Source organism: Pelodiscus sinensis, chromosome 1 (genome assembly GCF_049634645.1).
Source record: "Pelodiscus sinensis isolate JC-2024 chromosome 1, ASM4963464v1, whole genome shotgun sequence".
Lineage (NCBI taxonomy): Eukaryota > Metazoa > Chordata > Testudines > Trionychidae > Pelodiscus > Pelodiscus sinensis.
Window position 1 is genome coordinate 73,068,719 of NC_134711.1, and position 26,902 is coordinate 73,095,620.

Genomic DNA, 26,902 nt, shown 5'->3' on the forward strand with positions numbered 1-26,902 from the left:
TTTCGGGGTGGCTGCTTTGCAGAATCGAGTTCTCCATCCTGTTAACTATGGCCATCCAATAAGACTTCAATGCAGGTAGAACTCCATTCCTTCTCTTTAGAGAGCAGGGAACTCTAAGAAGGGATTTTGACACATTGTGAAGTACAATGCCTAACCATCTACTCCTTTGGTCTCATTGTACTCTGACTGTGTCAGGTCACAAGCTGTGGTGGTTATACCACCTGGAAAGAACTGTGTACTGAGTTTTCAGTTCACTGATGTATGTACTTTCCACAATATATTGCAGCCGCTTGGTAAACATAAATGTGATTAGGCAAACAAATTGCTTTAGCTGTGGCCCCTTTGTGGCATGTAATGTTTTTGGTTTATCTGTTGTGTAAATTTAGTCCTATTTGGGAAATATTCTCTCAAAGCTCAGCTTAGCTAGTTGTAGAGCCATCTCTGTCAGGGATGATCACTGATGATACATTTGTACAGCTCCTAGTGCAAAGGAGCCTCAACATGATTGGACTATGGGTACTACTGTAATGTAAATGTTTAGTAATGATGATAATTTGTATCCATTCTGCGTTTAACAGTTAGAACAAGGCACCTTGAAACAAGACATTTATAAAGTTTAACATATGGAGGCAGGTTCTTATTTGAACATTGGTTATTTATTTAAGATGTGTGGCTATTGTAGGTAGCCAAACCCCCTGGGGTTGCCAGGAGTCTCCTGGAATCAGGCTCAATCTCCCAGAGGCTACTGAAGCCAAACCAGTAGATTTTAGGTCACTAAAAATCAGGGGGTGCAGTGGGGCTCATACAGGAACCTGTCCTGGTTCTGTGCAGTTCCTGGATGTGGCCTGGTTGGCCCATCATCCTGCAGGCCACTATATGGGTAGGCCAGGTGGTTCTTCAAGCTGCCCCCATTCTGAGCACCAACTCTAAAGCTTCCCCATCCCCTTCTCCTCACTAGCAGCTGCAGGGACATGGCAGCTACTTCTAGGAGTGGCACAGAGCCAGGGCAGGCAGATATCCTGCCTTAACCCTGCTGCACCACAGAATGGGGGCTGCCTGAGGTAAGTGCTAGATAGAATCTGCATCCCACACTCTGAACCTCTACTTCAGCCCTGAGCCTCTTCCCACATTGTGCACCCCAACCCATTCAAACTCCCTCCAGAATTTGTACCTGCTCCAGCAGCCCAAACCCCTGCCCCAGTCTCAGCCTAGAGCCCCTTTGCACACTCCAAACCCCAAGCCCCAGTCCAGTGAGAGTGAGGAAGGGTGTGGGAGAGGGAGCAATGAAGGGAGGAGGGCATGGAGCGAGTGGGGGAGTCTTGAGGAAGAGGCTGGGCTTGGGGTTGAGGTAGGGCAGGGGGCACAGCATGAGTATTTGGGTTTGTGATTAGATAGTTGGCAACCCTACCATATTGTGATTTGTAATGGTAGATGATTGAATTTGTAGGAATAAATAATTTTTCAAGTTTTATGCTGAACAGATTTCTGTTGATCTGAATGTAGTCATGCAGACCACAAAATGGTAAAACTTGCTTCTTGCCCTAAGGTTTACTTTTAAGTAAACTAACCACAACATAGAGTAGTACATCTTAAAAGGCAAAATACAAATCTTAAAATATTCAAACACAAGGTGGAATTGAATCCCTAACATACTTTGCCTTCAGCCACACTTATGGTATTCTCTGAGAATTCTCTCAGGCAAAATATGCACAGGAAAGTCTATGAACTGTCCAGTGTAGTAGCACAAAATTTGCACATATCTAGTGACTTTGTGTAGTTATTGCTCGTCTATGACGGCAAGACAAATTTTAATTTAGGTGTTAGAATTAGAGTATGATAGACCAGTTGGGGTTTGAATTCTGATTTGCTCGAGGATCAGTTGTTTCAACAGTGTTTGTCAGTTTTTCATATTTCTTTTAAATTTTAATTATAACCCATCAAATCTTAAGTAATTGCTCATGGGTTAGGCTCAGATGAATGTCATTGAAGGGTGTTTTAATTTGATGGTTTCGGCATAACATCTGTTTCTAATGTTTTAAAAGCCAATTTATATGGAAATTTATTTTAGCAAAAAGTCAATAGATAGACACTTTTAACACCTCTTGTACTCTAGCAAAAATTCAAAAGTTAAAGGAAAATAGCATTGACATAATTCTATTTCTTGCTTGCACAATATAGAGAATAAGAAAACAAGGACCTGTTTGCATTATCATAGTAATATGATTGTATCTTCTCTTTCTTGCTGTTTGGCTCATTTCTTTGTTTTTATTTTTTTTAATAGCCGAGCTATCAAGACAAACCAGGATCTTCTGTCAGAAACCCCCTGGACCCACATATTCTACAATGACTTTTGGGGAACCCTCCTCACCCACAGTGGGAGTCACAAGTCCTACCGACCTCTCTGCACACTCTCCTTTCGCATTAACCATGCTATTGGAGGCTTGGACCCTTGGAGCTACCACCTTGTAAATGTCCTGCTACATGCTGCAGTCACAGGACTTTTCACAAACTTCTCCAGAATCTTGTTTGGGGATGGATATTGGACATTAATCGCAGGCCTGCTGTTTGCATCTCATCCCATCCACACCGAAGCAGTGGCAGGAATTGTAGGGAGGGCTGACGTCGGAGCCTGCTTCTTTTTTCTTCTCTCCTTGATATGTTACGTTAAACATTGCTCTACAAGAAGCTACTCAGCCAGCACTTGGGGCTGGATCTTGGGTACAGGACTCTGTGCTGGCTGCAGCATGTTGTGGAAAGAGCAAGGAGTGACTGTTCTAGCAGTTTCAGCAGTTTATGACATCTTTGTGTTTCACAGGTTGAAAATGCACCAGATCATTCCTTCTATATATAAAGTAAGTGACTCTCTGCTCACCTTGTTCTATAAAACAAGCAATCACTAAATTAATCATATGCCAACTTTATCTGCAGGTATGGCTTACTAGGGAAGTTAGCCCTCTGCAAAATAAGCACAGATGTCTTATATTGAAAGTTTTATCGTTAAAACTATCAGTCATTTTTTGTTAGTGGCTGGCATTTAAACTAGGTGGTTTTGCCCGTCTTTTCATGCTGGGGATGTTATTTCATTCATTCACACCCATCTTTTTTAGCTTTTCCACTCTGTTTGCCATCTAGTACCTTTTTGCATGGTGGTGGTTTTTTGTATCTTGCAAATTCAGCTTCCTGTGGCTGAATATACAAGAGCATCAGCTGATATAAATCTACAAACCTCTCTGAAGCGAAGATAGAACATTTAATGTTCAGGTTCAACAAAAATACATAGGTCTTGAATTAAGGGCTCTGACACACTTCTCCCCCTGATAGGAGCTGCCATGCAGATGTATTACAGCCTCTTATAGAAGAAATATTTCTGAAAATGTGGCTTACAAACAAAACAAAGAAGTTTTCTCTTTTATTTGCATCACAGCTGTGTCTAAATGTCCCATCTCAGACCTGGGCTCCATTTCGCTCGGTGCTATACACAAGTAAAAGAAAAGCGGACCAATTTTTTTTGATGGATCAGTTTTCCATTGGAAAATACAGATTGAAAAACATCAAAATATTTCATGGGAACATATCAATTTCACCATTTTTATGGCAAATTACAGGCAGTCCCCGGGTTACATGGATCCAACTTACATCGGATCCCTACTTACAAACGGGGTGAGGCAACCCCTCACTAGCTGCTTCCCCCCAGCAGACCAGGGAGACGCGAAGCTAGCGCCCGCCCCAGCAGACCAGGGAGACGCGGAGCGGCTTTTCTCAGCAGACACCTCAGCTTTAGAATAAAGGACTGAGAAGTGAGGTGTGGGAGAATAAAACTGAGCTCTGGAGAAATGTTTGGCTAGAGTTTCCCCTACAATATGTACCAGTTCCGACTTACATACAAATTCAACTTAAGAACAAACCTACAGTCCCTATCTTGTACGTAACCCGGGGACTGCCTGTATAAGAATGTTTAGTTCAAAGTACTTTGTTTGGACATCTGATATAAAATCCTAAATTGGGATCTTCAACCTTATTGTAATGAATTACTTTTGGAAATTTTGAGAGATTTTGAAATTTCGACTTTTTGTTTTGATGCAAGAGTAAAATTCTAAAATGCTTGAAATAATTCTCTCAGAATGGAAATTTTAGATCCATTTAAGAGACAAGTCCCTGTCTTGACAACTTATGATGGCGTGACAGACACGAGGTGCCCCCAGCCGTCTTTTGCTAAACTGGTGTGAAGTGTTGTTTAACATAACTAATGTCAACTTATATTAAACACTTTACTTATTCAGGTGTTTGAGAATGTAATAACAGTTCTGAAAGCCAATGTACAAACAGCACGAGTACACTAAATAGTGACTTGTTGGAAAAAAGAAAATGTATATATGTATCTAACTGCAACTTACATTTTAAAGTTACGTGGTGCGATTTTTCAAATGTTTGGCACATAATTCTGTAGTCATGTTTGTAAGCCTCTCTCATTATCCAAAGAAGAAAATGTGTGATAAAACTATATTTTATTCCTAATATGTACATATTTCTTAACATCAAATTTGAAATACATTATGTTTGTCTTTTGTATCTAAACTAAACAACTGCTCCTCAGATCCTTTTCTTTTCTTGTGGTCAAAATCCTCTCCCAGGTCTGTCTTCACACCTTGACTGAAAACCAGCAGTTGATGCTTTTATTCCATGGAATAACCAGCAGTTAATGCTTTTATTCTATGGACAGTCATGAGGAATCAAGATGGAAACACTTTAAGTGGAATTGCTGTCTATTCTATCCCTTCCTCTCCAGATTTGTATTTGTGGTATTTATTTCCTTTCCTTTAGTGGAGGATTTCATATTTACCATAGTGGTTTCAAGTCTTTGTATTTGTGTTAAATTTATGTGTGTGTTTGGTTTGGTTTGGTTTTTGGCAAGTAATTCTGAGGATGTTGTTTTACTTTTAAAGAAATATGCTACTTGCATGGAGAGCATGGTTCACAGCAGCAATTCGCAGGAAAGCAGGCCATGGTGGGTTGCTGCTATGTGCAGAAATTTGTCACAAGGACCTGAGCAGATGAATTTGTATTAAGAGATGTCTAGGCCTGAATCCAATCTTTCATAGAAACTTGTGTGTTTTTGGGGGCAGTTCCACCACCCACATTCATCTTTCTTGGTTTTGGGTAGGAAGCCTCCTAACACACTTTGCTCTTCTGAGCATACCCATACTCAACAGATACAGGAGTATGTCTACACTTGCCCCCTAGTTCGAACTAGGGAGGCAAATGAAGCATACTAAAGTTGCTAATGAAGCGCAGGATTTAAATATCCCGTGCTTCATTAGCATATTTGTGGCTGGTCACCATTTTAAAATGCCAGTCGCCCGATTTAACTTGCCGCATGTAGATTCGGTAGTTCGATTGGAAACCCCTTCCTTCGATTTAACTGTTACTCCTCGTGCTTCATTTGCCTCCCTAGTTCGAACTAGGGGGCAAGTGTAGACATACCCTATGAGAACTGTGATGTCCTTACCATGCTGGTGCAAATAAAGAGAGCACTCTGATAATTGAGTCTGCATCTGAATTATCATATGAAATATTTATATAAAGCTAGATAAATATACGTAGGACTTTGAGGTATTCAGGGTGATTATAATCAGGGGCGGCCCTAGACTAGCTGCCAGCAACTGGTGCCCTAGGCGAACCCTGCAATCGGTGTCCCCACCTCCAAACCCCTCAATGATATTGCGCCACCATTTGGCGCCCCATTTAACTTGGTGCCCTAGGCGACTGTCTAGCTCATCTATCTATATGGACGGGCTGCCCCTGATTATAATGGAACAATTGACTTTTTGTAAATATGGTTAAGTTGTCAATGTCCCTAAACTTATTCTCCCTTCGTTGCCTGCAATCCCTAATGCACTCACTTCTTTGATGTGTGTCTCTCTTCTTGTGTACTTGCTACATCTTCTGTTTCTGTGGAGTTAGCAAATTCAGTCACAGATTAATTTAGACTTAAACTCTAGGCCAAAGCATGAAGCAGTGGTACTGGTTCCAGGGAGACACTTCAGTAGTGGGATTGCCAGGTGTCCAGTATTGACCTGGACAGTCCAGTATTTTCGCCTCCTGTCTGGTTATAAAAAAAATCAGAAAATACCGGACATTTTAGGTGTCCGGTATTTTCTGATTTTTTTTATAACCAGACAGGAGGCGAAAATACCAGACACCTGGCAACCCTACGACACACTCAGCAACCAGGCCCAACCTCTGGAGCCCCCCTCCCCGACCCAGCTCCTAGGCCACTCCCGTATTTCCCCCTCCCCCCCCCCCCCCCGCCCTCACTTACCTGGTTCTGTAGGGGAGCTCTCTTCTGGCACAGAGTAAGAAAAAAAGATGGCTGCCGGTTTCAGTATTTTTGGTTAAACCATCTGGCAACCCTATTTGGTAGTCTTGTGTGTTTTGTGTTTCGAAAAGTTTCTGCACGACATTCCCCAACCCCCCCATCCTGAACTGCAGGAAGCAGCACTAGAGAGCACTCTTTTGAAAGACTAAATGCTCTTTGATTTCATATCTGAAGGTGGAAGGCAATTTGAGTTAAAGTGATCATGAAATGATACATTTCACAAGGAAGGAAAGAAGTTGGAATAGCAGAATAAGGACAATGGATTTTAGAAAAGCATATTTTGACAAAATTGGAAAATTGGTCAGTAAGGTCCTATGGGAAGAAAATCTAAGGGATAGTTCGGGAAAGATGGCAGTTTCTGAGTGTGGCGATATTAAATGCACAACTGCAAACTAACCCAATTCAAAGGAAAGATAGGAAGAATGGTAAGAGGACAATACAATTCAATCAGGAGTTCCTTTAATGACCTAACCTCAAAAAGAAACTTTAAAAAAGTGGACACATTTTTAAGGAGGTGTACTGGGCAAATTAGTTGAAACTACAGTAAAGAATAAAATTCAGACATATGGATGAATATAATTTGTTGGGGGAAGGTCAACATGGTTTCTCTAAAGGGAAATCATGCCTTAGTAATCTGCTAGAGTTCTCTGAGGGGCGGGAGTCAACAAACATGTGGACAAGAGGAATCCAATGGATACTTAGTATACTAGTATAGAAATCTAGTATACTTAGATTTCCAGAAAGCCTTTGGCAAGGTCCCTCACCAAAGGCTCTTAAATAAAGTAAGTTGTCCTGGGATAAGAGGGAAGGTCCTTTTGTGGGTTGGTAACTGGCTAAAAGACAGGAAATAAAGGGTAGGAATAAATGGGAAGCTTTCAGAGTGGAGAGATGTAACTAATGGGGTTTCCCAAGAGTCTGTCCTGGGACTCATTCTATTCAACTTATTTATAAATGATCTAGAGAAAGGGATAAACGGTGAGGTGGCAAAATTTGCAGATGGTACCAAATTGCTCGAGATCTTGGAGTCTCTGAAAACATCTACTCAGTGGGCAGCGGCAGTCAAAAAAGCAAAAAGAATGTTAGGAGTCATTAAGAAAGGGATAGAGAATAAGACAGAAAATATCTTATTGCCTCTATATAAAACCATGGTACACCCACATCTTGAATACTGCTTACAGATGTGGTCTCTTCGGGTGTGTCTAGACTACATGCCTCCTTCGACGGAGGCATGTAGATTAGCCAGATCGGAAGAGGGAAATGAAGCCGCGATTAAAATAATCGCGGCTTCATTTAAATTTAAATGGCTGCCCCGATCTGCCGATCAGCTGTTTGTCGGCAGATCGGGGCAGTCTGGACGCGACGCGCCGACAAAGAAGCCTTTCTTCATCGACACAGGTAAGCCTCGTGAAACCAGGTTTACCTGTGTCGATGAAGAAAGGCTTCTTTGTCGGGGCATCGCGTCCAGACTGCCCCGATCTGCCGACAAACAGCTGATCGGCAGATCGGGGCAGCCATTTAAATTTAAATGAAGCCGCGATTATTTTAATCGCGGCTTCATTTCCCTCTTCCGATCTGGCTAATCTACATGCCTCCGTCGAAGGAGGCATGTAGTCTAGACACACCCTTCATCTGAAAAAACATATATTGGCATTAGAAAAGGTTCAGAAAAGGGCAACAGAAATGATTAGGGGTTTGGAACGTGTCCCATATGAAAATAGATTAAAAGGACTGAAACTTTTCAGCTCGGATATAATTGACAGCTATAAAATCATGGCTGGTATGGAAAAAGTAAATAAGGAAAAGTTATTTACTTATTCCTACAATATAAGAACTAGGGGTCACCAAATGAAATTAATAGGCAGCAGGTTTAAAACAAACAAAAGGAAGTTTTTCTTCACTCAGTGCACAGTCAACCTGTGGAACTCCTTGCCAGAGGATGTGGTGAAGGCTAGAACTTTAACAGGGTTCCAAAAAGAACTAGATAGATTCATGGAGTTTAGGTCCATCAATGGCTATTAGCTAGGATGGGTAGGAATGGTGTCCCCAGTCTCTTTCTCTGGAGGTTGGTGACAAGGGAGGGATCACATGAGGATTTCCTGTTGTATTCCCTCCCTCTGGGGCATCTGCTATTGGCCACTGTCAGCAGACAGGATACTGGGCTACATGGACCTTTGGTCTGACCCAGTATGGCTGTTATGTTCTTATGTTCTAAAAGTTTTAGTAACGGCATGTTGTGACAATATCAGAAAGGCAAAAAGACAAAACGAGCAGCACCTAACCAAAACCATAGAAAAAGCAATGAGAAGAGGTGTTTCAGTAGGAGCAAGAGAAAAACAAAGGAATATATAGGTCCTTTGCTTAGCTGGGAAGAGCTAATAATTGATATCTGAAAATGCTGAGCTATTGTTTTTCTCTAAAAAGGTAAATTGGGATGAATACTCAACACAATTAATGTTAACAACAAGGAAGAAATAATAAATCAAAAGAGGGAAACTATAGTTTAAAGAATATTTTGTTAAGTCAAATGTATTGAAATTAGTAGACCCTGATGACATTCATCCCAGGGTATTGTCATGCCAAACCAACCTAAATTCCTTCTTGGGCAGCATTATGGGATGGAGGTGGGGGATGTGATAGAGCTTGATTTTTTTTTTTTTTAAAGTAAGGCTTTTGACACATCCCACGTGACATCCTCAGAAGCAAACTTGGAAAATGTGGCCTAGATGAAATTACAATAAATTGCATTTCTGACACTGGTGGAAAGCGTAAGAACCATAAGAGTAGCAATCAATGGTTTACTGGAAGGGCTTACCTCGTGTGGTTCTTTAGGGAGGCAGTCATAGGTCTGATAATATTCAGTATTTTTCATTAATGACTTGGATAATGGAGTGGAGAGAGTACTTACAAAATTCACATGAAACATCACACTGGGAAAGCGACAAGGAGTCCTGTGGCACCTTATAGACTAACAGATGTATTGGAGCATAAGCTTTCGTGGGCAAAGACCCACTTGGTCAGATGCATCTGATCAAGTGGGTCTTTGCCCATGAAAGCTTATGCTCCAATACATCTGTTCGTCTATAAGGTGCCAAACGCTGGAATAAATTGCCCAGGGAGGTTGTGGAATCTCCATCTCTGGAGATATTTAGGAGTAGGTTAGATAAATGTCTACCAGGGATGGTCTAGACAGTATTTGGTCCTGCCATGAGGGCAGGGGCCTGGACTCGATGACCTCTCGAGATCTCTTCCAGTCCTAGTATTCTAGGATTCTATGCAGCAGTAGTAGATTAGGAATGGTAAGAACAAAATCAAATAGTACAGGTTGTACATCCCTTAACTGGGACTCCCTGGTCTGGCAACATCTGTGATCCAGCCTGGACCACAGAGCCCAGGAAAACGGAGGTCTGGTAGCGGGGCAGGAGCACCCTAAGGGACACCGGCAACTCAGCTGGGAGTCCATAGTGTGTGTGGGCTGCGGAGGAGGGAGGAAGGCAAACAGCTTGGTGGGGGGTTTTGGCCCCAGTGGCAGTCCCTGGCCCCAGTGGCTGGGGAGCTCTAGCCTGGCTGTGGCCTGCAACTCTGGCCAGGGCGCTCCGACCCCAGCGGCAGCCAGGGAGTTCTGGCCTCGTCCATGGCTGCATAGCTCTGGCTGCGTTCTGGCTTGAGCAGCCAGGGAACTGCAGCCCCAGTAGCAACCCGTGGTCTCTGTCACAACCTATGGAACTCTGACCCCAGCTGTGGAGCTAGGTGGCTGCGGGGAACTCTGCCCCGGCTGTGCAGCTCTGGCCATGGTGCTGGCACTCTGGGGCTGGGCAGAGCCCCCCAGGGAGCTGAAGCAGCAGCGGATGCAGGGTGGAGCCCTAAACCAGTGGCAGCATGTCCACGAGGGGAGGGATCTTCCCTGGTCCAGCAAATCCCATTGAGGTCCCGAGGGTGCTAGACCAGTGAGGTTCCAAACTGTATTTATATTTTACTAGAAGATTTATCCAGCATTGCTCAGATAAGGTTTTTTTTTTCTTTATTTCAATCATTTTTCTTGGGTGAGCTGGGGATGAGGGATTCAGTATTCAGGCTGACCCAGGGAAAAAGGACAACTAGGGGCCAAGTGAGACATGCTTGTCCGTAGCTGCTGCAGCAGGCACAACCAGGGGAGGGTGCATGTCCCACAGCTGGGGGACAGACCAACATACGTTCTCTGAAATAAATAGTAAATAGTTGTCCCTTTCTTCATTCCTGCTGGCTCAATGGGATCATAGCTGTTCTGGTCCTCATCACTGGCCTGTTGCTACCCCTGTGGTAATTCTGCAGTATAGCTCCCTCCTACCAGACCCCTCCCTTTCCATTTAATGAGAAACATTTGAATTCCATGGACATTTCATTATCCTGGCACAACCTTACTGTAAGTTATGGTTAGAGAACATAAGAATGGCCATACTGGGTGAGACCAAAGGTCCACCTAGCCCAGTATCCTGTCTGCTGACAGCGGCCAGTGCCAGGTGCCCCAGGGGGTGGACCGAAGACAATGATCAAGCAATTTGTCTCCTGCCAACCTTCTCCAGCCTTTGACAAACAGATCCCAGGATCACCATTCCTTACCCCCTGGCTAATAGCCTTTTATGGACCTAACCGCCATGAATTTATCTAGCTCTTTTTTTAAAACTCTGTTATAGTCCTAGCCTTCACAGCCTCCTCTGGCAAGGAGTTCCACAGGTTGACTATGTGCTGTGTGAAGAAGAACTTTATTTTATTAGTTTTAAACTTGCTACCATTAATTTCATTTGGGGTCCTCTAATTCTTATCTTATGGGAACAAGTAAATAACTTTTCTTTATTCACCGTCTCCATACCACTCATGATTTTATATACCTCTATCATATCCCTCCTCAGTCTTCTCTTTTCTAAACTGAAAAGTCCCAGTCGCTTTAGCCTCTCCTCATATGGGACCTGTTCCAAACCCCTAATCATTTTAGGTGCTCTTTTCTGAACCTTTTCTAATGCCAAAATATCTTTTTTGCAGTGAGGAGACCACATCTGTATGCAGTATTCAAGATGTGGGCATACTATAGTTTTATAGAGGGTCAGTAAGATATTCTTCATCTTATTTTCCATCCCTTTTTAAATAAATCCTAGCATTCTATTTGCTAAATCCTGCCGCTGCACTCTGAATGGACATTTTCAGAGAACTATCCACAGTAACTCCAAGATCTCTTTCCTGATTAGTTGTAGCTAAATTAGCCCCCATCATATTGTATGTATAGTTGGGGTTATTTTCTCCAGTGTGCATTAGTTTACACTTATTAACATTACATTTCATTTGCTTTTTTGTTGCCCAATCACTCAGTTTGAATGAGTGAATGAGGCCAAACAGCAAAAATTAAGATGTTTGTACACCAATGCAAGGAGCCTAGGTAACAAAAAGGAGGAACTAGAGCTATTGGTCCAGAAAGTGAAACCAGATATTATAGGAATAACAGAAACATGGTGGAATACTAGGCATGACTGGAGTACAGGTATTGAAGGGTATGTGCTGTTCAGGAAAGACAGAAATAAGGGTAAAGGTGGTGGAGTCGCATTGTATATCAAAGATGAGGTAGATTGTAAAGAAATAAAAAGTGATGGAATGGAGAAGACAGAGTCTGTTTGGGCAAAAATCACATTGGGAAAGAATCCTCCCCTGGGATAGTGCTTGGGGTGTGTTATAGACCACCAGGATCCAATTTGGATATGGATAGAGACCATATTTAATGAAGTAAATACTCATGGAAACTGCGTAATCATGGGAGATTTCAACTTTCCAGATATAGACTGGAGAACAAGTACTAGTAATAATAATAGGGCTCAGATTTTCCTAGATGTGATAGCTGATGAATTCCTTCATCAAGTAGTTGCTGAACCAACAAGGGGGGATGCTATTTTAGATTTGGTTTTGGTGAGTAGCGAGGACCTCATAGATGAAATGGTTGTAGGGGAGGACAACCTTGGCTCAAGTGATCATGAGCTAATTCAGTTCAAATTAAATGGAAGGATAAACAAAAATAAATCTGAAACGAGGGTTTTTGATTTCAAAAGGGCTAACTTTAATAAATTAAGGAAATTAGTTAGGGAAGTTGATTGGACTAAAGAAATTATGGATCTTGAAGTGGAGGAGGCCTGGAATTATTTTAAGTTAAAGTTGCAGAAGCTGTCAGAAGCCTGTATCCCAAGAAAAGGGAAAAAATTTATAGGCAGGTGTGTTAGACCAAGCTGGATGAGCAAGCATCTCAGAGAGGTGATTAAGAAAAAGCAGAAAGCATATAAGGAGTGGAAAATGGGAGGGATCAGTAAAGAAAGCTACCTTATTGAGGTTAGAGCATGTAGGGACAAAGTGAGAGAGGCTAAAAGTCAGGTAGAGTTGGACCTTGCAAAGGGAATTAAAACCAATAATAAAAGGTTTTATAGCCATATAAATAGGAAAAAAACAAAAAAAGAAGTAGGACCGCTAATTACTAAGGATGGAGTGGAGGTTAAGGATAATCTAGGAATGGCCCAATATTTAAACAAATACTTTGCTTTAGTCTTTAATGAGGCTAATGAAGAGCTTAGGGATAATGGTAACATAACAAATGGGACTAAAGATATGGAAGTAGATATTACCATATCTGAGGTAAAAGCCAAACTTGAACAGCTTAATGGGAGTAAATCGGGGGGCCCAGATAATCTTCATCCAAGAATATTAAAGGAACTGGCACATGAACTAGCAAGTCCATTAGCAAAATTTTTTAATAAATCTCTAAACTCAGGGGTTGTACCATTTGACTGGAGAATTGCTAATATAGTTCCTATTTTTAAGAAAGGGAAAAAAAGCGACCCGGGTAACTATAGGCCTGTTAGTTTGACATCTGCAGTATGTAAGATCCTGGAAAAAATTTTGAAGGAGCAAGTAGTTAGAGACATTGAGGCTAATGGCAATTGGGACAAATTACAGCATGGTTTTACAAAAGGTAGATCGTGCCAAACCAACCTGATCTCCTTTTTTGAGAAAATAACGGATTTTTTAGATAAAGGAAATGCAGTGGATCTAATCTACCTCAACTTTAGTAAGGCATTTGATACAGTACCACATGGGGAATTATTGGTTAAATTGGAAAAGACAGGGATTAATATGAAAGTTGAGAGGTGGATAAGCAACTGGTTAAAGGGGAGACTAAAGTGGGTCATATTCAAAGATGAACTGTCAGGTTGGAGGAAGGTTACTAGCGGAGTGCCTCAGGGATCAGTTTTGGGGCCAATTTTATTTAATCTTTTTATCACTGACCTTGGCACCAAAAGTGGAAGTGACCTGATAAAATTTGCGGATGACACAAAGTTGGGAGCTATTGCCAATTCAGAAAAGGATTGGGTTATCATACAATCCCAAATGATTGGGATGATCTTGTAAATTGGAGTGATAGCAATAGGATGAAATTTAATAGTGAGAAGTGTAAGGTTATGCATTTAGGGATTAATAACAAGAATTTTAGTTATAAGCTGGGGACACATCAGTTGGAAGTAACAGAGGAGGAGAAGGACCTCGGAGTTCTGGTTGATTATAGAATGACTATGAGCCGCCATTGTGACATGGCCGTGAAAAAGGCTAATACGGTCTTGGGATGTATGAGGCGAGGTATTTCCAGTAGGGAAAGGAGGTGTTAATGCCATTATACAAGGCATTGGTGAGACTCCATTTGGAATACAGTGTGCAGTTTTGGTCTCCCATGTTTAAGAAGGATGAATTCAAACTGGAACAGGTACAAAGAAGGGCCACTAGGATGATCCGAGGAATGGAAAACCTGTCTTATGAAAGGAGATTCAAGGAGCTTGGCTTGTTTACCTTAACCAAAAGAAGGCTGAGGGGGGACATGATTGCACTCTTTAAATATATTAGAGGGATAAATACCAGGGAGGGAGAGGAATTATTTAAGTTTAATACCAATGTGGACACAAGAACAAATGGATATAAGCTGGCTAGTAGGACGTTTAGACTTGAGATTAGACAAAGGTTTCTAACCATTAGAGGAGCGAGGTTCTGGAATGGCCTTCCAAGGGAAGTAGTGGGGGCAAAAGATCTATCTGGTTTCAAGATTAAACTAGATGGGTTTATGAAGGGGATGGCTTGATGAGATAACATGATCTTGGTAACTAATTGACCATTCATTATCAGTGGGAAATAGGTCAATGGAGGGATGATAGGAGTTACTATAGAGAACTTTCTGGGTGTCTGGATGATGAGTTTTGCCCACATGCTCAGGGTTTAGCTGATCGCCATATTTGGGGTCAGGAAGGAATTTTCCTCCAGGATAGATTGGCAGAGGCCTTGGAGGTTTTTCGCCTTCCTCTGTAGCATGGGGTACAGATCTCAGCTGGAGGATTCTCTGCATCTTGGGGTCTTCAAAGTATTTGAAGGCTTCAATATCTGAGATATAGGTGAGAGGATTATTCTAGGAGGGGTGGGTGAGATTCTGTGGCCTGCACCGTGCAGTGGGTCAGATTAGATGATCATAATGGTCCCTTCTGACCTTAAAGTCTATGAGTCTCTGAGTTTGGTGAGATCTTTTTGAAGTTCTTCACAGTCTGCTTTGGTCTTGACTTTCTTGAACTGTTTAGTATCGTCTGCAATCTTTGCCACCTCACTGCTTACCCCTTTCTCCAGATCTGTGGTCACCAACAGGTCGATTGCGAGCTACTGGTCGATCGCGAGGCCTCGACCAGTCGCTTACGAGGCGTCCTGTCTGCCCCGCCCCCATTTCCCTCCCACCCCTGAGAAGCCCCACTACTTAACTCAAGGAGGGATGAGTCAGCCCCGCAGGAGGCGCGCAGGGGGTTTCCGGTGTGCGCGTGGGGCGGGGGTTGGCCCGGGGCAGGTGTGTGCACGGGGCTTCCCTGCGCAGTGGAGTGGGGGGGGTCGGCCTCCTGGGCAGGCGCTCGTGGGGCTTCCCTGCGTGGGGGGGTTGGTGCCGGGGCAAGTGCGCGCAGGGTTTCCCTGTGCCGGGATGTTGGCCTCCTGGGCAGGTGCGCGCGCCGGGTTTCCCTGCACTGGTTGGCCCCGGGGCAGGCGCATTCGGGGCTTCCCTGCGTCGCGTGGGGTTGGCCCCAGGGCAGGCACGGGCTGGTTTCCCTGGGGGGAGGGGAGAATCCTGGGAGGAGGCAGATGCAGGGGACTGTCCGCCTCCACTGGCACCCCACTCCCCAGCCCCCATTCCCCAGCCACAGAATGCTGTCCCCACTCCCCTGGCCGCAGAACTGTGTCCCCACTCCCCTGTCCCCACTCCCCGAACTCTGTCCCCACTCTTCTGTCCCCAGCTACCGAACTCTATCCCCATTCCTGTCCCCACTCCCTGAACTCTGTCCCCACTGGCACCCTGTCCCCCCTGGCACTCTGTCCCCTGCTGCAGAACCCTGTCCTCTGCCCTCCCAGCACCCTGTTCCCTCTTGTCTGCCCCCAGCCGCAGAACTCTGTCCCCATAAAATGTATAATTATAATTGCTTCATTTTAGATTTAAGTAGCATGAATAAAAAACAGACCATTGATTTCATAACTATAAACACCTGATTTTAATTTTATGTATCGCATAATTTAAAAATAAACTGTTTATCAGAGTGTATAAGTAAGGGCTGGGGATAGCAAGTGATGGACAGGAGGAGAATAGAGAGGGCGGGGCTTCAAGGAAGGGGCGGGGCGGTAGATCTTCGCCTGTTCTGAGATTTAAAAAGTGATCTTGGGTGTAAAAAGGTTGGAGACCACTGCTCTAGATCATTTACGAATGAGTTGAATAGGATTTGTCCTAGGACTGACCCTTGGGAAACACCACTAGTTACACCTCTCCATTCTGAAAATGTATCATTTATTTCTACCCTTTGTTTCCTGTCTTTTAAGGAAGCTGTATACCAAATTTGGTGTTCCTAGCTCTTACTGTTTAGGAGGAGTTCTTGAACAAATGGACTCATGGATGTATGGATGGATGGACAGACAGATGCACATTTCTAAAATATATAGTAAGATGAAACTAAATTTTAAATATTGCATAAATATTTCAAAATTTGCAATAGGAGCAATCTATGGAGTTGCTGGCTGACAGCTGTCCTTAGACTTTTAAAAAATGTTTTAATTAACTCTACTTGACAAACCCTCAGAACTCTAAATGTACAGTTTCCATATAACGTCTATCATTAGCTCTCATCTTCCCCACTCCCACTGTTATTTTGATTCATGGACTGAAACAGAAATATGAGGTTTCCTGTTTTTCCAACTCCCAGTCCATTTATTAGCTTTGTGTGAATAATACCAAATAATGGAAATATTCTCTCTACGCCTACAGAGGGGAAACTACTGCTGTGAAAAGCTGGCTTAACAACTGAAGGGTCTTTATTTCAAGGTACCTGGCTAATGATTCCCACTAATTTAGGGGAGTGACTTTGTTCCAAATGTCGTCAGTAAATGTATATGGATTAAATAGTTTCACTCCAGTCCTGACATTTATTATGACTGGCATAACTTAGGAGTGATTTTGAGATGTTCAAGCCATGGCATCAGTAGCATCTTCAGAAGTTGGGTATATCTACCTTTATAGCTGGGGTTAAGAATGCTTGCAAGAAAATGAGGTGGAGTGTGTTTGATCCATTTGCTTCTTTATTGTTGGTAGTTAAGCTTTTCTGGTGAGGGATTTCTTTCTTTTGACAGTGATAGAAATGTAGCCGTGTTAGTCTGGGGTAGTTGAAGCAAAATGCAGGACAATGTAGCACTTTAAAGACTAACAAGATGGTTTATTAGATGATGAGCTTTCGTGGGCCAGACCCACTTCCTTGATCTGAGGAAGTGGGTCTGGCCCACGAAAGCTCATCATCTAATAAACCATCTTGTTAGTCTTTAAAGTGCTACATTGTCCTGCATTTTGCTTTCTTTTGACAGTGTCTTTTTGATATGCCTTCGAAATTTTGACAGCCTCAGCAATGCAGCAGCAATTTCTCTGAAGTTTAAGGTGACAGATAATTCTTTTTAGTATACTGAGCATATCTTCTACGTTCCTCTTTAATCCAATATTAGCTATTTGGATGATATACTTACATCTCTGTAATCATGGTTTTCTTCTCATGAAACTTTGTGAATAGGCTTATTTTTAATGAATTGTTCAAAACAATCAAACACAGAATCCTATTGTACATTTTGAGAGAGAATTAGTTTGGATCTTCTTGCTCTTTTTAGTGAAGCTGAAGCAAAAATGATTGTTACGGAAGAATCTTGTGACTTCAGCAACATTGTATTTTACTCCTGGAGAAGAACTATTTAAGTCTGGACATTGAAGCCATTTGTTAGTAAGGAACATCCTTCTGTTTTTTCTTCTAAGTATCTTCTATCTTTGCCACAATTGCAGCACGGTCTGTGACAAAACTGCACACATGACAGTTGAATTTTTGTTCACAATTTATTACAGCTTTCACTACCACTTCTACATATTCTGTCATGTAGGTATTTAATGATGCATCTCTTTCTGAAAGATATGCACACCCATCTTCTGTTAAACAGGCATATATTACTGGATCATTGTGTACATTTCTCCACCCATCAAGGCTTAAATTAGCAAATTTCTCCTAAGTATTTCTTGAACATTGTTCTGATCCCTTCTTGTTCACTGAACCTAGCAACTTCCACCAATGTCTGCTTTACCAGGTGGATTGTATCCTGGGTTATAAGGACTCAACTATGTCAATGAAGGAATTTTATTAATACAAAAAGGAGAATTTGTGGCATACATGAAAAGATTGCTGGGTTCATTTATGGGGTCTTGATATTTGGTTTTCCTTACTACAAGGAAGCTACTGCTATGAAAAACTAGCTTAGCAACTGAAGGGACTTCATTTCAAGGTGCATGGCTAACAATTCCCTCTAATTTAGGGGAAACAGGACTATGTAGCACTTTAAAGACTAACAAGATGGGTTATTAGGTGATGAGCTGTTGTGGGCCAGACCCACTTCCTCAGATCAAATTGTGGAAGAAAATTAGCATGACCATGTATACCAAAAAAGTGAACACATATGAAAAGGACAAATCAAATTTCAGAACAGAAGGGGGATGAAGTGGGGAGGTAAATGTCTGTGAGCTAATGATATTAGAGGTGATAATTGGGGAAGCTATCTTTGTAATGGGTAAGGTAATTAGACCTTGGCATAAAGTGTTAAATTTAAGCATGAATGACAATTCAGAGGATTCTCTTTCAAGTCTTTCTAGTCTAGACTAGACTAACACGGCTACATTTCTATTACTAATTTAGGGGAGTGACTTTGTTCAAAACATCATCAGTAAATATATATAGATTAAATGGTTTCACTGTTTAGTTGCAGCACTCTTGCTAAAAGTACAAAAGGATGACTGAAGTTTTTGCAGATAGACCTTAAATGGGATCCTGGATCAAAATTTTAAACGTGATTTTGAATAGTAATTCTTCCCAGTTTTTCTCACTTTCTTATTCAGTTAATCATTTACATTTTTCCAGCAGGGATGTAGATGTGATTCAAAGTTATCAAAAAAGCTAAGACTGACAGCACTTAGCATTTAGATTTGGAATAAACCCACATTGAACTCATTGGCACTTCTGTTTTTTGGAGAAAACAGGTATAAGGGTATGTCTACACAGCAAAGTTATTTTTAAATAACAGTCGTTATTTTGAAATAACTTTACTAGCGTCTATACAGCCAAACTGCTATTTCGAAATTAATTCAAAATAGCAGAGCGCTTATTTAGAATTTGGTAAACCTCATTCCACAAGGAATAATGCCAAACTCGAAATAACTATTTTGAAATAAGTGCTGTGTAGACACTTATTTCTAAATAGAGGGCCTCCTGCCTTCCCAGGGTGCCCTGGTGGCCACTCCAGCCTCAACCAAGAACACTCCTCTCCTTCCCCCCTCCTTGGAGCCCTTAAAGGGGTTGACTCTGGCCACAGTGCCTGTGCCAGCTCCAAGCCTGCCAGCCCAGAGCCAGCAGTCATTGCCCCTGACCCAGTGGCCCCAAAACATGAGCCAGCAAGCCACTGGCAGCCAGCCCTCCACCGCTCCCTAGGAGCAGTCTGCCAGCTCCCAGGAGCCTGCCAAGGCCTGGAGAAAACATGTGCCATCCTGGTTCAGGGTGAAGATCATGGACCTTATTCAGGTTTGGGGGGGGGATGCCCCCAACATCCATAATCTCCTCACTAGATGGAGGAACACGGCCGTGTATGGCAGGATCACTGCCAGCTTGGCCACCAAAAGCCACATGCGAACCCAAGAGCAGGTTTGCATGACAATCAAGTTGGTCCAGCGAGACCCCCAAACCTGAGCCCTGAGCTTCCCCTCCCCCTTCTTCCCCTTGCTTCCCCCTTCCAGCTCCCTCCTCCCAGGTTTCCCCCTCCTCCTCCCACCCTCTTTCCTTTCCTCTTCCACCTCCTTTCCCCAGTCTCACCAGAGTTTCATCTCCCTTTTCCCCCCAGTTTTGTTAAATAAAGGGAGTTCGTGTTCATGAAAATGTGTATTTCATTTGACATCAGGAAAGGGGGGTTAGGGAGGAGTAAGTGGAAGCACGTGAGAGAGGAATGAGGCAGGGCCTCCTGGATACTGAGAGCCCCTGATGGACCTCCCGTATGGCAGCCTGCAGAAAGTGCACCTAGGTTTGCAGCAACCTGTCCACGAGAAGCATCAGAGTGCCCAGGAGCAGCTCTGGCTCCATGTTGCAGAATGCTGTGATGTCCCAAGTGAGGGCAACCAGAGCACGCAGACACAAAATGCTTTGCTGTCCCTCATCAAGGTAGACAAGCAAGCAGGGAAAGGTTAGAACCAGCTGTCCGGGGGGGGGGGGGGGGGGAGTCCCTTTAAGCACAGGCATCAGATAGCGTCAGGCAGCAGCACACAAAGTAACTCCTGACCTGATGCCCTGCCAGATCTGGTTCCAGCTGGCCTTAAATGCGATTCAGCATCCACTAAGTGTGGATGAACTATTCCAAAATAACAAAATGCTATTTCTAAATGCATTTTGTGTGTAGACGTGTTATTTTGAAATAACTTAGTTCCAATTAACTATTTCAAAATAAGATATTTCGAAATAATGCTGTAGTGTAGACATACCCTAAGATTGAGTTCCCGTGTGAAAGCCAAGTTATGCTGACGTAAAATAGGAAGTAGACTTAGGGGATCACCATTATGGTCTGTGGCCAGGATGTTCCAAAATAAGAGGGCTGTATTATAAGAAAATGATACTTAGTGGCAACTGGCAACTTTACATTTCTCTTACTGCAGCTTTCTATACTATATACTTGGGTAATAGATTCTCAACATAGTTAACTAATTGAGCAAGCTATAAGGATTACCTAAGCTAAAATTCTTTCTGTCTTTATCTTTCTTAATAGCAACATCCAACATATCAAACAGCTTGGGAATGTACTTGTCAAATCACACTTCTACTAAAAGGTATAGTGAGAGCCTTGAAGAATGATGCATTGCAAAGAGAATTATTTAAGTTACTAAGCAGTTGATCCACATCATTTTCTCCCAATAAGCAGCCTTACTTATCATGTTTTATTCTTACATCTAGGACCTGCATCATCATCTTCGACTACTTGCACTTGACACATTTTCCTTTTTTACCCAGGGAACAACTTTTTTATTTCAAAATATTTTCAGATAGGGCCTTTCTTATGCCCAGAAGCCATGACGGTTTTTCGGTGGTAAAAGTGTGGGGGGAAATAGAGGAAGATGTGTGAGTGATAAAGAATGTCTTCTGTTTTTCTTTCCAGTCCACTCCACTGTTCCTTTCTATGCTGCATACATCCTTTCCTATATGTTGACTCTCTGGCTTTAAAACAATGTCTTAACTAACCCCTCATCCATGGTTGGCCAAGGTCCACCACCATAAAACCCCAGAACAAAATCAGTCCTATTCAATTTGTGTCTTTCGTTACACATGTTACAATTTCTCTCTCAGCAAGTTAAAAAGTAAGTCCAGCACATTGCTGACATGTTGTTGATAGTGAGGTTGTTGAAATTATTTTTATGTGCATCTTCTAAAGTAATATCAAAGATAATTATAACCCGGGATAAGTGCTCTTTATATGAAAACTTAGTCCCACTGATATCACAGACAAAGTTTTTTCTACTGATATCAATGCAGTCAGGATTTGACCCCTTACTTAAAAAAAATTATAAATAAATTATCATTTAAGGCTTCCTAGGGTACTGACATTGAATTTGGCAAAGAATAAAAAAAATTGAGCACAGTTAAGCTGTCGCATGGATTGAACATGGGATTAAGATAAACGTGGGGAAGGTCTGAGGTTTCTCTCTAACCTATGAATAGAGGATTTATTTTAAACTCATTTATTTATTTTACCTTTGATTTTGTGATGGGATGTGCACCCACCTCTCATGTTGAATGTGTCTGATTCATCCTCTGGTAATTGCCCTTTTAGTGGTTCTCAGCTGGTTTCTCTAGCTCCACCTGGGACTCTGTCTTTAAGTAATCTCAGCCCTGGTAGGGAGCTGTATTACCAGGACTTCCTCCTTGGAGATGGTATTCTCTGGACCCAATCCTCATTCACTCCCTGCAACCATCCAGGAGTTCCCACCCTGCTCCCTGCTTCAAAATTGTCCTCAAATCAGTCCAAGCAGCCAGCCAGGACCCTCTCACTTCTCGAGTCCCAGCTTCCCACCCCTTAAGGTGGTGGTGTTGTGCAGTTCCCTCAAGCAGCTGGTCATGCAGTCCTTGTGCTCCAGCTCCTAGTAGTAATTTATCCCAATAACTCATAACAACTGTCTCTTCTGTTCTGTTCTTCACTCCTTTTTGTATGGCTTTTCTAGGCCTTGATTGGTTGCTTCCTGTATAGCAACTCTAGCCTGCTTGGAAGACCTTGCCACTGCTTCTTTCCTGAGATGAATGTGGCAGAGTCCTGAGACCCCCTCACATTTTACCATTGCAATAGGCTCTGAACAATATACCCTATGCAGGGATTGAAAATACTTGAAAATATCCCAGAGCATATAGGAAGATTCCTTGGGGGAAAAAGTCATCACTTTCCGCACAATCTAAGTTTTCATCATTAGTTATTTTGAAGTTTGTGATTTAAAAAGATAACTATCCATATGTGAGTTGAGTGTAGCTAAATCAGGGGTGTAGGCTGCAGGCAGACCACTTGCAGCATCTCTGCTGCTGCTTACTGCTTTCCCAGGCTTGAATATAGTGAAAGCAAACCAATGTCTCTGCTACTCAGAAATCTATGGATATCTTGATAGAAATATCATTAGCTCACAGACATTTACCTCCCCCCCATCCCCCTTCTGTTCTGAAATTTGATTTGTCCTTTTCATATGTGTTCATTGTTTTTATTTGTATCCTTTGGTATATATGGTTGTGACAATTTTCTTCCACTACTTGATCTGAGGAAGTGGGTCTGGCCCACGAAAGCTCATCACCTAATAAGCCATCTTGTTAGTCTTTAAAGTGCTACATAGTCCTGTATTTTATGGATAACTTAGGAGTATGGGTCAATTTCATTGTGCTATCCTATTTGGAAAACTGAGTATTCAATGAAAGGAGAGATACTTAACCTATTGAACTCCTTTCCAGGGGATGTTGTGAAGACCAGGACTTTAACAGGGTTCCAAAAAGAACTAGATACATTCATAGAGGATAGATACATCAATGACTATTAGCCAGGATGGCAGGGAGGGTGTCCCTGCCTTCTGTTTGTCAGATGTTGGGAATGGGCAACGGGGTGGATCACTCGATGATTACCTGTTCTGATCATTTCCTCTGGGGCACCTAGGATTGGTGACAGATGTATTGGTTCTAGATGGACCTTTGGTCTGACCCAGTATGGCCCCTCTCACAAAATTGTAGGAAAGAGGAAACAGACATTGAAGAGTAAAATTCAGGAAAGTTGTGGTGGTTTCACACATTGAAGGGAATGACGCTGAAAACTGGGGGAAAAAACATGGTTGTATGACATGGTTAACTTAAAAATGTGTTAAATTAAAAATGTGACTGACAATACACGCAATGAGATATTATTACACCAATATATTGTGAGTTACAGGGTTGGAGGAACAAAGATCTGGTACTTTGGGCCTTAGCCTGGGATGAGGAAACTTGGGTTGAAGTTTGGGGAAGATGGGGAAACCTGGGTTGTTCTGCCACTGGCTTCCTAGGTAGCTATAGGAAAGTTGCTTAGTCTCTGTGCCTTAGTTCCACACCTGTAAAATAAGGATATTAGAACTTCTTGAACCCAAAGGAATATTGAGAATAAATGCATAAAACCTGTCATGTGCCTATGAACTTCACTAATAAAGGACCTTTTTAAAAAAGTGCTAAAAATAGGTAGGGAATGTGGTAGGGGGATACCTGCACAGGTATTTTTCGCCTTTGTTTTAGTCCTTGGATTATTTGGTGTCAGGTAAATTTCCCAAGCCTGGTCCCAGGTAGGGATGTCAATGTGTAGTTGACTACACGATTAACTGATAAGCTAGAGTTTATTGGTTAAACTTATCGACTACACAGACTTTGCCACCCCTTGTTGCCTTGGTATCAGAAGCAGCAAGAGAGGGGGAAGGCAGAAGCCCGTGCCCATGGGGTTCAAGCCAGGTTTCAAGCCAGGTTCCCGTGCATATCAGCTCCTGCATAGCTGCCTGTTCTCCCCCCCCTCCTCACCCAGCTGCTGTCTCTCTATCACAGGCACCAACATGGGGTGGGGTAGGTGGGAGCTGATATACGTGGGTAGCTGGCTTTAAAGTACTGGCTTTGGCTGCCCGCCCTCTGCGCTGCTGCCTCTGTCAGAGGCAGTAGAGTGGGTGTGAGCGGTCAGGGGAGGCTGCTGTGGACAGAGCTTTCCCCATGGCATGCTGGTGCAGCCTCTGTCCACAGGGAGCTCGGGCCCCCTCGGATAGAGTCTGCTTCTGCAGGGCAGCCTCCGGCCACAGTAGGCCCAGGCTCACCACAACAGAGGTTGCTCCATGGGATGCCGGCACAGCTTCTCTCCTCGAGGAACTCAGACCCCCTTGCAGACAGGGGCTGCTGCCATCCCATACTGCTGCCTCTGTATCAGATGACAGGTAGGGATGTTACATATTGGGTAACTGGATAGTGGAGTAGCCATATTAATTCTTATTAGTTACTAAACTATTCTATAGTTTCTGGGGGCAGGGCTGTCAGCCAGTCTGAAACAGAGGTAGCAGCATCGGGTGCCAGGCGGGAGCCAGTCTGCGAGGGAAGCCAATTTAAAAACCAGTTCCCCATGCAGACCAGCTGCCTGCCGACCCGCATTGCTGCCTCTGATACAGAGGCTGTTCTATGGGAGCCATAGCCAGGGGCTGCTTAGGCAGCAGTGCATGGGGAGGGGTAGGCAGCACTGTGGAGTTGGTGCTGGTGGGAACTGTCTTTCAAGCTGGCTCCTGCTTCCCAGCCTCCCCTTGCTGCTTTTGCTACAAAGGCAGCAAGTGGAGGAATGTGTGTAGTTGAGAAGATTAATCAATAAGCCTAAGCTTATCGGTTAATTGTATAGTCGACTGCACATTGACATCCCTAGTGGCAGGGGCTCTCTGGGAGTGCGGCTGGGAGTGCGCTGGCCTTCAGCACCACTGCTGGGGACTATCGAATAATCGTGTAATTGCTAAAATGTGATGCAGTTACACACTGATTAAATCAATCGCTATCTAACATCCCTAGTCTTAGGTAAAAGTGGCTCTTCTGCTAAAACAGAGCAGCTATAAACCGTACTCTAGGCATACTCCTGTTTGCGTGACTAGCTGTACTGCTGCTTTGCTGTAACAAAACACATCACGACATTACATTGTGATTTCACTGGAATGCCAGGGCTTCAGAATGCTGGTGCACTAGTTGCAAAGCAGGACCTCCATCAAAGCAGATCAAGTACTGACTCTCAGCATCGATTTTTTTTTTTTACACATTTACAGTTTTTTAAATGTACAGTGAAATATTTTTTGCTATAGCTGTCTATTAAAGTCTAAATTCTGCTCGCCAATACAGGTTGTTTCCATGGAATATGCATCTTATTGGGCAGAATTTGACTTTCAGCATTTGCTTTCATTTTAACAACGGATGTTGCACTCCAGCCTGCATGTCACAGGCAGGCTCCTTTGGTTAGCTGAATAGTCTGTCTGAAACCCAATTTGATTGTTAGCTATATTATGACTAACCATACATTTGCCTGATTTCTTCTTCAAATGCATTCTAAGAGTGTGTTTACAGTTAAATCCAGCATCTCTTGAGGGAAGTGTACTTTGACATAATGGTAAATGAATCTGTGAAAGTGAAAACAGTCAAAAATTAACTGAGTGGGGATAATGCATCAATTTGTTTCATGTAAGAATGGAAGAAAAGTGGTATTTTATTTCATTTCCACCATTTTTAGACCTTATGTCTTTAACTGTATGTCAAATAGAAAGCAGTTGATTGATTTGTCAGGTATCATATGTATCAAATTATTCTACATATCAGCAGTTAGACCTGCATAAGATAAAACCACCACAAAATATGGGGGAAAAAAAAAAACAATAGGGAAGAGAGCTGTGATGAAGCTTGTAATTATAGAAACTATGCAAATGCACAGAGGCCTAATTCTTTTGTACTGCCAGTCCCCAGCCTGAGAGCAGGGCCATTAATCAATTTTGCAGTATGCGGTCTTCTGTCCAATTACCAGTATAGAGCTAATTTCAGTCGTTGTCTGCTGCCTTTTTGGTTTAAGTGGGGAATGAAGCAAGGCAGTGTTACTGATTAGAAAGAGGAAGAAAGCAGTAACGTTCTTGGTTGGATCATACAATAATATAATATACTAGCAGGTGGGGCCCATTGTTGACCAGGCAAAGTCAGGATATTAAATCTAGGTAATAGAATTTTTTATTAATGTGCTTACAAAAGCGAAGTGAAAGAACAGTTTTAAATTTTTAGGATTTCAACTTCAAACTAGGAATGCAAATGACTAGCTGAGCAGTGATTCGACTAGTCACTTCCCCTCTTCCCCTTGCTGCTTCCATCAAAGAGAGGCAACAGGGCAGGGGAGCAGGAGCTGGTGCTGGGGAGCCGGCTTAAAAGCTGGTTCCCCCCAGCACCATCTCTGTGGAGGACAGGGGAGGCAGAGGCCGGGTCCCAGATGCTGTGCCTCTGCTTTTTAAATGTATTAAGTGCCTCCAGGGTATTAATACATTTTAAAAAGCAGAGGCGCAGCATCTGAGACTGGGTGCGAGCTACGAACCTGGTCCCCCTGCTAGGCCTCTGCCTTTTAAATGTATTAAGAACTATCAGGCAGCTCTTCATACATTTAAAAGGCAGAGCTGCAGCAGGGTTAGCTTTTGGGGCTGGGAGCTAACCCCACTGTGGCTCTGTAGTTCTCCCCCCCTCCCCATACCGACTAATTGAGCAGTCAATGGAATTTTCATCGACTATGTGAATAGCTGATTAAATGCAATTTAAAATCCCTACTTCAAACAGTATTCATTTTATTGAATAATTACCATATATAATAAATTTGAATCAG

General features: G+C 42.8%; 1 protein-coding gene across 2 annotated transcripts in view; it reads left to right on the plus strand.

Moving 5' to 3' along the window:
• TMTC2 (transmembrane O-mannosyltransferase targeting cadherins 2) overlaps window positions 1-26,902 on the plus strand; it is a 402,268-nt gene that overhangs the window by 145,724 nt on the left and 229,642 nt on the right. Inside the window, exon 2 of one of the 2 annotated variants that reach the window (XM_075932545.1) lies at window positions 2,282-2,852. The exons of the other annotated variant lie outside the window; for it this stretch is intronic. Coding sequence (XP_075788660.1) covers window positions 2,282-2,852 — 571 coding nt within the window. The remainder of the gene's footprint in view (window positions 1-2,281; window positions 2,853-26,902) is intronic. 2 annotated transcript variants of the gene reach the window in all.